The sequence below is a fragment of the Tauraco erythrolophus genome, chromosome 13 (assembly GCF_009769465.1).
Source record: "Tauraco erythrolophus isolate bTauEry1 chromosome 13, bTauEry1.pri, whole genome shotgun sequence".
In the NCBI taxonomy this organism is placed as follows: domain Eukaryota; kingdom Metazoa; phylum Chordata; class Aves; order Musophagiformes; family Musophagidae; genus Tauraco; species Tauraco erythrolophus.
In genome coordinates, this window is record NC_141477.1 from 250,385 (window position 1) to 260,773 (window position 10,389).

The 10,389-nt window shown below is 51.8% G+C and overlaps 1 protein-coding gene across 1 annotated transcript; it reads right to left on the minus strand.

The window, feature by feature from the left end:
- Positions 1–3,174: 3,174 nt before the first annotated feature.
- On the minus strand, positions 3,175–9,546 carry LOC104381451 (V-set and immunoglobulin domain-containing protein 4). The gene is made up of 6 exons (XM_086619896.1): positions 9,492–9,546; positions 6,790–7,146; positions 5,826–6,101; positions 5,454–5,507; positions 4,656–4,819; positions 3,175–3,420 (listed from the first exon to the last, which is right to left on the minus strand). Exons 1-6 carry the CDS (start codon positions 9,544–9,546, stop codon positions 3,175–3,177), a joined length of 1,152 nt encoding a protein of 383 aa, XP_086476022.1.
- Between the last annotated feature and the right edge of the window lie 843 nt (positions 9,547–10,389).

The window sequence follows — 10,389 nt, forward strand, 5'->3', positions numbered from 1 at the left end:
CGCAGCATCGACTGCGCACCGCACGCTTTTGCCCTGTGTGAGCACAGCTGCCGCTCCCCGCTCCCCTCGTTTCTTTTGCTCTGGACCACCCTGAGACTGCTGACACCAGCAGCTGCTGCTCCGGGCTGGCGTCTCCCAAGCCAGCTCCTGGGAGCCTCTGGGCCAGCGACACGCTGCGGCGTGGGGCGAATCACCCCACCCCAGGGGCAAAGCACGAGACCCTCATGCACATTTCAAATTTCAAGTCGTCTCCGCACTTCTCGTCCTGGTTCAGAGCACAGCTGCCCTCTCTCCAGCCGGGACGGGGCAGCTGGGCAGGTCTAGGGGTGCAGCACCATGCACCTGCTGAGAACCCCGTGCCCAGAGCGGGACCCGGGGCTGCCGGAGCCCCTCCAAGGACAGGCAGGCACTGCCTGGCTGTCCCCCCGGGACACGCAGCAGCCTGATGCTGCAGCACAGCCCTCCCCATGTGGCCCTTGCCATGTTTTTATGAAACCTTCATAACACGAGCAGGGTACTTTTCTCTCTGATCTTGCCTCATAATCACCTGAAGTCCTGAAGAAGAAGTGTCGTTGTAATTCAAAGCACTAAAGGTAAAAGTGAGGCTCTTCTTCCCAGCACTCAGGCCATAACCTGCTGTTGGGCTGCTGGCCTGGGAAGGGACGATCCATGGCAGCGGAGACAAAGGCCACGTGGGTCCAAGGCAGTGCCGAGAAGGAGGACTTGCATGACCCAGAGCTGATCTGCTTCCTCATGCTCCTGCAGCTGCGCTGACGGATTTAATAAAAGCCAAAAACTCTTCCTACAAATGTGCTTTGCCAAAGCGAGGTGGCATTCCCCCTCGCCCCCCGCCTCGTCTGCCTGCCAAGCCTGCAGGACAGACGGGCGCTGCCGGACAGGGAGGGCTGAGCACCCCAGCATCCCAGCACGGCTCGGATGCAAAGATGAACAAAGAGGAAGCAAACCAGGCTGTTGAGTCACAGCGTATTGCGGGAAACGCGCTGCAGCTGAAGGCAGGGACAGCTGAGCATGCAGCCCTGCTGCTTTTTTAAAAAGGAACTTTTCTTCTTTTTTATCTTTGCCAGAGATCCAGGAACGCCCTGGGGTGGGTTTAAGCAGCGGTGACAGACCGCACACCCCACAGCAAAGCCTGTGGCACTGGGCTCACGGTCTGGGGGCTCCTTGTCAGGACTGTACCAAATCCATGGTTAATGAAAGTGGTGGCCTTGTAGCTCAGAAACCACCTGGATAAAAAAGGAGAAGCCAACATGCACATTCCAAGAAGAGTCTTAAACCTCATGTAGGGTATGTGGGCTTCTTATTTCTAAGCTGATCTCATGATTTTAGAGCAGTCAGCAGCAGAAGTACGGCTGATCTAGAAGAGACACTGGCAAAACAGTTCCAAAGCCTGCAAGCACCAGAAGAGGAGGAAGATACTGTCCCCCCTCCCCAAGCTCTTGAGCACACATCTGCAGGGCTTCCTCACTTCTCCTGCCTTACTGAGGGCTCTCCCTGGGGGTCCTCGTCTCTGTGCCCTGATGCATTTCAGCTGAGCACTCAGCCATCTCCCAAGCTGGCTACGGAGCTATTTTCCATTTGGAAGGGAATATTTGATTTGAATCTCTGAGAGCCAATATATAGGGAGCTGCAGAAGATTTTTTAAGACAAATTGCTTTTTAGAGCAAACCAACACATTGAGCGATGGCATGAAATTAAAGTCAAGGATTTTAACTCATGAGCAAAACCACAGGCAGGTTTGTAGTATTGTTTGGACACCTCTCTTCTCAGGCTCTCAAGCATACTTTAGCCTTCCACTGGCAGTGAAGGAAGATTCAGTATTAAGCATCCCCAGAGTCCCTCCAACCTCTGACAGTGATTCAGTAGCATAACAGTTTACACCCAGCTGTGAGTGATAAAGTCCTAATAAAACTGGAACGAGCTGAAGCACCTGGAAGAACGGTGCTAATGGCAAACCTTCAGCCCTAAATGTGCTGGTGTGGGCTGACTCTCCTGTCCTCTCCCCTTTAAAAGAGAAACACAAGACAAACTTCCAAGTCAAACCACGGCCATGACTGTACCTCTGCCTGTTCTGCAGAATTAAACCAGAAGACCGAGAAAAAGCATAAATTTGCAGGCAACAGAAAAATGGTGGTGCTGGATGGTGAAACACTAAGGAAATCAGAATTCATACACAACAAAATCCTTTAAAGCCTTTTGTATTTGCCCTGGGAAAGAAAATATGTTGCACTATCAAGCACTTTCAAGGCATTTTGCAAACATGAGCACTCACAGCATCCTTATACCATAGGTCAGCATCAACATCTCTGTTGTAATCAGACAGATTGACTTGTGTCCCACAGAATGAATCAGTGTCAGTCTGTTGTGTCCAGCGAGGTCCCTTGCTCAATCATTATTCTAAATGCCTCAAATTTCTCTCTATTTTATTATGCCTCTGGCCCCCACATTGTAACAATAAAATGCTAGCATTTCCTTCAACACCAATTCGGCTTTTCCAGGAGAAAACCAGAGAGTAGCAGTTAGGAGGCTCATCACCTACAGGGCCATTCCCTCTTCCTCTATCAATGAGCTCCAGTCTGATAGCAAAAATAACATTCCTGGGACATCAAACCCCCTCTGTGGTCCCTTTACCGTGCTTACCTTTAACAAAAAAAGCCTAAAGGACAAGCAGGGTGTACAACCAGTATTTGCAGAGCTGTAAAAGCCAGAGGACGTCCATTTCCAGCACAATCCCTGGCTCCCTGCAGTCCGGGATGTCCTAACAGGGGAACACGCACTTGAGAGTACACCTCACTGGTGGTGTTGGCTAGCAGCATTGCTCCCGGCCACATCTTCATTTGCAGGCTAAAGACATTTGTGTTTCCACTCCTTCAGATTCTCTCTTCCTTGTCCCGGTCCTTCAGGCTGCTCAGAAATTATTCGCTCTACAAAAGGAGGTAGATAACCACTCGGCTGAGGGTTTCTGCACCAACGGGCAGAGCCTCAGTTGCCAAAGCCCAAGAAGGCTATGCATTTCCCCTGGGTTAAAGAAAGCTGTGAGACTGGTATATTTATCAGAGCAGAAGGCAGACAGGAAGAAGAGTTTCCTCTGGTGAAGTTTACCACTCAATATCTGCAACCCTGCATGGCTGCTCATGTGGAAAAGCTGGTACTCTACTAATTTTTTTCTATTTCATATTCTGATTCCATTGCATTCACAAGGTTCTCATACTCAGGATTTTTTCTGATGCATATTCTGTCACAGCTGTTGTCTTCCACGGTGAAAGTGTCATTGAATGTTTCAGTCTTAGAATTTGTCTCCTTGAGTAGACACTTAACAGGGCCTTCCACATCAGTCTCCAGCCTTGTGACATCTGCAGTGCTATGGCTGAAACAACAGAGAGACATTATTGAGGCGGACGACTACATCAGAAGCCATTTGATTTACATCTTAGTCAAAGACAAGATCTACCACATAATCTGTGGAACAGCAAAAGCAAAGTTTATAGTAACCTCATGAGGGCCTGGGAGGCTCTGAAAGACACTAGAAAGTAGCATTAGAAGAATTATACACACGAAAGGAAGCAATAAACAGTTAACATTGGTACCATAAACTCTCATGGCATCATCATATTATTCCAAAAGAGTTACCAGTAGATAATCCAGCCTTCAGAAAGTAACTACCAGTAATAATTAGTGCAAATAGCAATGTGTGAGGCTACAGATGGCTAAGGTATGTCTCTGAATAGGAAATTATTATGAAGGGATTAAAGGTTGAGATTAGAACAGAGAAGGAGATATGTTCGACTAATTGTAAGCAAATAGGAATTGCACAAAATAATACTTGGAGAAGCACTAGGATGTTTCTTAAAGAGAAAGGCAAGCACAGAATGAACTCATCCTGGGGGAAGAGCTGAGAATTCCTGTCGTTTGTGTTGTGAAATAATGGTGGGAATTTACTACAGGCAACAGTTTTCCCATGGCGTCTGCAAGGCAGGATGAAGGACCCAGAATATCTTTCTTTCATTCTAAATAACAGACTCTCTCTTGCTACCTGCTGCACTAAAATGCCGATGTCCTGATGCTGCTGACTAAATAGACTGTCAAGGTACTTAGATCCTCTCCCAGCAATTCAGAGAAACCTTTGGCCTTTCACTGAGCAAAGAGGCTTTTTGGAAACAGACATCAGTACGATGCCCCTAAAGTCTTCTTAACGTCCCAGATGAAAAACGGTACTCACAAAGCAACTTCATAGAGAGGTTCTGGGGAAAAAAAAAAAAAAAAAAAAAAGAAGAAGAAGAATCGAAGATGTGCATCAACACGTTTTGGAAAAAAATCAGAAATTAACCCAGCTGCTTCCTGGTATTCCCACCGTCAGGAACAGCCCTCCCACCCTGCCTCTCCCTAGAAGGGACCAGCGGGGGCTGGGAATGATGAGGATGATGGGGATGGGGGTGAGGGGGACGGGAATGTCGGGGACGGGGATGGAGCCGTGGCGAGCGCCGCGCCGTCCCGCCCGCCCCGTCCCCTCGGACCGGCGCTGCCACCTGCCGCCCGCGGGCCGCGCTCCGTGCCGCCGCCCGCCCCGTCCGCGCCCCCACGCCGCCCCGCCGCCCGCCCCGTGCCCGCCGCCCGCCCCGTGCCCGCCGCTCACCCGCCTTGTTCCGCCGCCGGCGCAGCAGCGCGGCCAGGAGCGCCCCGAGCGCCCCGAGCGCGCCGCCGCCCAGCGCGGCCGCCAGCGCCGGGAGGAGCGGGGTCTGCGCGGCCCGCGGGGCACCTGCGGGAGGGGAGAGCGCGGTGGCGGCGGCGGGCGGCGGAGACGAGGCCCGGGCTGCGCCCAGGCGAGCCCCGCGCCTGCCCACCCGCCGCCAGCAGAGCCCCGGAGCGGGGGAGCGCCCGAAAGGCGCTTCGAGGCGCTTTGGGCCGAACGAAGCCCGGCGCTGCCGCCGAGCCCCCGGCAGAGCGCGAAGGCCGGGGCCGAGGGCAGCGGTTTGCGCTTTCGGCCCTTCCAGGCTGAAGCACAAAGCCACATGCGGGCCAGAAACGACCCCGGGCAGGCGGGTGGATGGGCAGGCGGGTGGATGGGCAGCCGGGTGGATGGGCAGCCGGGAGGGCAGCTCCTGCCGAGAGAAAACCCAGTTTGACAGCCCCGGGGTGCGTTCCCTGCAGCAGCTGGATTTGGTGTTTGGTCTACGGACAGCATTCATCATGCTGCCCTTGGCAGTGCAAATCTTGCGTTTTCCAGCACAAAACTCCACTCACCTGTGGCAACGGGAGGCCCCTCCGACACGGCATCCCTCCTGGAGACCGGCGTTGCCGCGGGCAGAGCTGCAAAGCATAAGGGTGAACGCACTGTAACCCTGCCCAGAGCTGCTCTGCCCTGTGGGCACAGCGGGGTTTGCTCTGCAAAGCAGCAGTGGGGCGGAAAGCGATCTCTGTGCGCCCATGAGCCCGCTGGCTGCCCATCTCAGTGCTGGGCTGCTGTGTGACCAGGGACCCGGCGGGAGACACTGGTCGTCCGGTCATTTTCCCAACTCCTCGTCTGTGGTACAAGCCAAGTAAGAGCCAGATGTGCCAAGGGCAGGAGCCAGGCTCCCATCCCACACAGTCCTGGTCCCAGAGGGACACAGGGGACATTTTCCTGACCCCTGCTGTGATGAGGCACACTCTGAAGCGGGGAGGATGCCAGCCCCTGTGGTTTCCTCTGGGTGGCAATCAAGACACAATTCATATTCAGTGTTAGGTGTCTGATCCTGCTATGGAAGAGGAAACGCCCTGCCTCAGCCTTCTCCGGCAGTGGGGATGAGGAGCTCCGGCCGGCGACTCACCTCTCACCCTCAGCTCAACAGGGTCGCTCTGCTGCGCAGCCCCAACCCTGTTCTCTGCCTCGCAGTAGTACATCCCGGCGTCGGAGGGCTGCAGGCTGTCCCACGCCAGCTCGGCCTGGTGGCTCAGGAGCAGGGCTTTCCCTCCCGGGGTGCTCCGGAACCAGCGGTAGCTGATGGGGGGCGACCCGCTGGCCACACAGGTCAGGCTGGTCCTGGCTCCTGCTGGCGCCGTCAGCCCCAGCTCGCCCGCCCTGATGATGGGCTTGGTGGCCGCGACTGGAAGACAAAGCAGATGGGGCCCGGGTCACACTGGCCCAGGTTGTGGTGGGGAAGGTCCTCCCCTCCACAGCAGTTCTTGCTCTGGATTTCAGTGCTTTCCCGGGAGGAACTGGGGCACTGCTCTCTCCTCACCACTACACACGGGTTAAGCTCAGCTCACCTGTGCCTAAAGCCAGGTTTGCACCAATCATGCCACCATTGCTATTGCCATATCGCACAAGTCCTGCTCTGTTGAGCGAGTGCAGAAAGACGGTTTTTTTTGGCACACACATGCTGAGGGTGCTCGGGAAGGTGAGAAGGCAGATTTGGTTAGTACAACACCCACTCACTGTCCCACTTGCTACAAGAACCAGAGAGATGCTGACGACCTGCACAGAACCAAAACTGGGTCTGGATGTTATCTCAAGCACCATGGGTTCAAGTGGCCCATTCGTAGATCCAGGTTGGGGTGTGTGCTAACTGATCCTCCTTCCCCAGTCCATCCCTACATCTCCACGAGTGGAGAAGAAGGGCTAACACAGCAAGGGAGGAGGAGAGATTCTTCTCATCAAGATGCCTCCATACCCAGCCTGGATGTGGGTAGACAGTCTGGTGTGAAAGACTGTTCCCAACAGCTGCTGCTTCTCCTAGGTGCTCCATAGATTAAACTGGCTGCACAAGAGCAGAGCTTTACTGATGGATTTACCTTTGACAACTTTAACCGTAGTGGACACCTCCTTTGTTATGAAGTTGTTAGTTTTAGACCTCCAGATGACTTGACAGGTGTAGTGTCCACTGTCAGGGATTTCAAGGTTCTCGATTAGGAGCGAGGCATTCCCTGGGCTGTGCTTTGGGACGCTGACCCGGTCTCGGAACCGAGACAACAAGATGTGGTCACCAGAATCGTCCCTCCGAAAGATGGTAGAGGTGCTATAGTCTCTCTCCACGCTCCAGCTGAGTGTTTGCTGTGTGAAGCCTTCTGAGGGCACGTAGGTACATGGTAAAATGGTGGATCCCATCCATGTGCCATTGACCTGGTGGACACCAGACAGATCCAGGAGGGCTGCAGGGAACAAGAATTGAAGGAAAGAAATAAGAACGCAGCAGAAGAGGAGAACATCCTTACGACAGATGGGAATCACCAGGCAGTGGAAGCCAGCATGTGGCTGCGTCTTAGATGTGCTGTAGACCACAGCCACCTAAACAAGGGCCTGTCCTCACCGCTCTGAGCACAGAGAAGTGAACAGTTGCTTTGACCTCATGGCTATTTTTATTGTTTCTGGACACTCGCCAGTTGTCAATTCCTTCTCAGTACAGAGAGGCACAAATCCTGCTCCTGATGGTGGCATCACAGCCACAGTCTTCACAAGACCTCAAGGAGCATCTCTTATTCCTGCCCTCTAGCCCCAGCCTTTACACCGTACTTCTGCTGCTTGGCTTTCTGCTTACGCTTGCACGCGATGAGTCAAACAGCAAGAGCTTCCCCCACTGACACGGGATGCTCTGACAACACCACGGTCAGTGTTGACTTCTACCTTCTATATGGGAGGAAGGATGAACAAAGCAAGTTTATTGTTTCACTGCAATTAAACATGCTTGTTAGGCCCAACGCTTGCGTTCATTAACGTCACTATTTTTTAGTGCAACTTCCCTGGTGCTCGCAGGACCCAGCAGCGTGGCCTGTGGGGATAAGCACTTCTCTCTGGGCAGCAGCCCGTCCCAGAGCTAACAGGAGGTGCCAGTGGGCGAGCAGCTGTGGACCCGTGTCCACGGGGACAGCCAAGGGGACTGCTGGGGCTGAGCATGGTGGAAGCTTGTTCCTGATGTAGAGCTTTGGTTTTCCTTTACCAGGTGACTGCATATTGTTTTGCATCGCTGTGTGCCATGAAATAGCTGCGAGCATCTGCCGGTTTCCTGCAGAGCGGCTGCACTCTTCATCTGACCATCCCCAACACCAGAGGGATGACTCCAACGGAGAGCTGATAGGAAGGAACGGGACAAACTGGGCAAAATAGAAGTCCCTGAGACAGCATTTTTAAGAGCAGTATTTCCTCCCAGTCTGGGATGTAGTCTTTCAGACAAATATTCTCCCACCAGAGGGAAATAGAACTGGACCCAGCAAAAATCTGAAGTTCTATGTTAGAGATTAGAAGACTGATCAGAGGGCTTTGTATTATCTATAACACATGATAATGGAAAAAAAAGTTGAACTCATATTCTGGCCCATTTTCTAAAACAGTTGAGCATTTTCCTTCCCAGTCTGCCAGCACCAGCTGTCCCGGTGGCATGGAAGCGCTGTGCGGGCTGGAGCCTTTAGGGCTCTGTTCTGAAGTACTGGACCTGGAACAAGAACCCAATCTTTTTGCTTTAGCCTTAGAGGACTTGAGATCTGATCTAGATATCTTGGACCATACCTGCTCTGACCAGATAAGCACCCTGCCGAGCACTCAAGTGGACACCGGAGAAGAGAGGGCGGATTTTGTGGTAGCCAGCTCATTCTCCCAGTCTTTCCAGCTGTCTGACCTCTGAGACCACAGCTCCTCTGGGAAGTGCCTCTTGTAAGTAGCAAGTTACCAGAATTTAGCTGGACTTGGCTTACCTCTACCCATACCCCCTTATACTGCTCTCCCTTTCCCCTTCTCCCCAGAAAGGCACTGGTTGTGTTCAGCTGCATTAAATCACAGTAAGTCGATTGAGAGGCAGATCCCAGAAATCTGCAAAGCTGCTTTTTTATAATGAAATGAGGATCATCAACCCATCTTTCTAAATGTCAGGAGCAATTCTGTGCTTCTGTATACAACTTGTTAAAGCACCTTTCTCCTGTTTCCCAAAACCTTTCTTTGCCGATGTCAGTGCCGTATGTGCCCCGAGAGCGGCACATATGCCTCATGGGCATGTGAATCAAAGATTCCAGTACCACCTCTCCTAATGCACCTAGAGAGTCAGCAGATCAGGAGAGACCGAGGGGAATTATACGTGTGCCCGCACCTAGTCTCACAATTACAGTTCCTCTTCTTCCCAGGACCATACTAGCTGAACAACGGTGATGCATTATTAAATTCTAGAAGAGCGCATATTCCAGCTTCACAAGGACTGTTGTGGAAGCTAACACACTGGAGCAGCTCCTCTCCAAGGGTCCTGAACAGTCCTGTGTTGTTCTTGCTTTGCGGCATGAGAGCTTACCTTCTGCCCGATGCTGCCCCATTTGCCCAACTCTGAAAAGCAACTTGTTGTATCTGATACCAAAGGAGACTCTTGTGAACCCTCAGGCTCTATTTTTTCATACAAGAAACTAAAGATTTGCCACACTTGACAATTTTTTAAAATTAAGACACTATAACTCAAAAGATTTTCCCTACCCTCTCAGTACTCTGATTTTTGTTCTCATACATCAAAGCATTTACTCACCGTTGCAGTTGATGAAAGCCATCATGAACACCACGACCCGCACCACTTCTCCCATTCTCCCAGAACTGCAGGTCCGTCCTCCTTTCCCTGCACTTTGTGGGAGACCCCCACGCTCCTGGGACCAAAACGCAAGTGAAGAACACTTCCCTTTCTTCTGTCCTTTGTCATCTAGGATCCTCTTTCTGAAGTATCACGAGTCCATTTCACTGCTGACTTAGGTGAAGGGTAAAGGATGGACAAAGACTATAAGAATCTTTCCAGTTCCATTTCATATTCCCCTGTCCCTACTCACTTCTCTAACCATTCTCTTGACTTTTCGAACTACTGCTCTTTTTTATTATTCTCCATAATTGTGTTTCTTTTTCCTTTCTTTTTTCCTTTTTTTTTTTCTTTCTCTTCTTCCACATTTGCATTCACTTCACAGTGAAAGAGCTTTACAATGACTACACAGTCAGCTCTGTTTTCTACCACCTGCCCAGAAGCTGTGCTCTATTTCAGTGCAGCTACGGGGCTGCACCTACCAGGTATCACCTACCAGGGCCATGGAGAAGGTGCATGAGGGAACGACAGGTTAACAAGCCAGAGTCACCCGCTTACCATTACACAAGCTTTTACCATCTACTGGTGATCAGATGGTCAGAGCCTGGTGCTCTCGTTTTCACAGCATCACAGACTATCTTGGTACACATTTCTGCTGCAATAGTCCAGTTCATGGGCAGAAGTCATCATGTTTCATGCTCTGCAAGCGCACAAAGTGTTTTCTAAGGAGGTGACTTATGCCTGGCATCAGAGAGACTTTACTCCAGGAGACATTCTGGGTATGCTCTGTATGGGTACCTTTAAAAATACAGCCGAAAGTTATCAGTGGGTGTTATGCACAGGATTAATATGTGCCTGC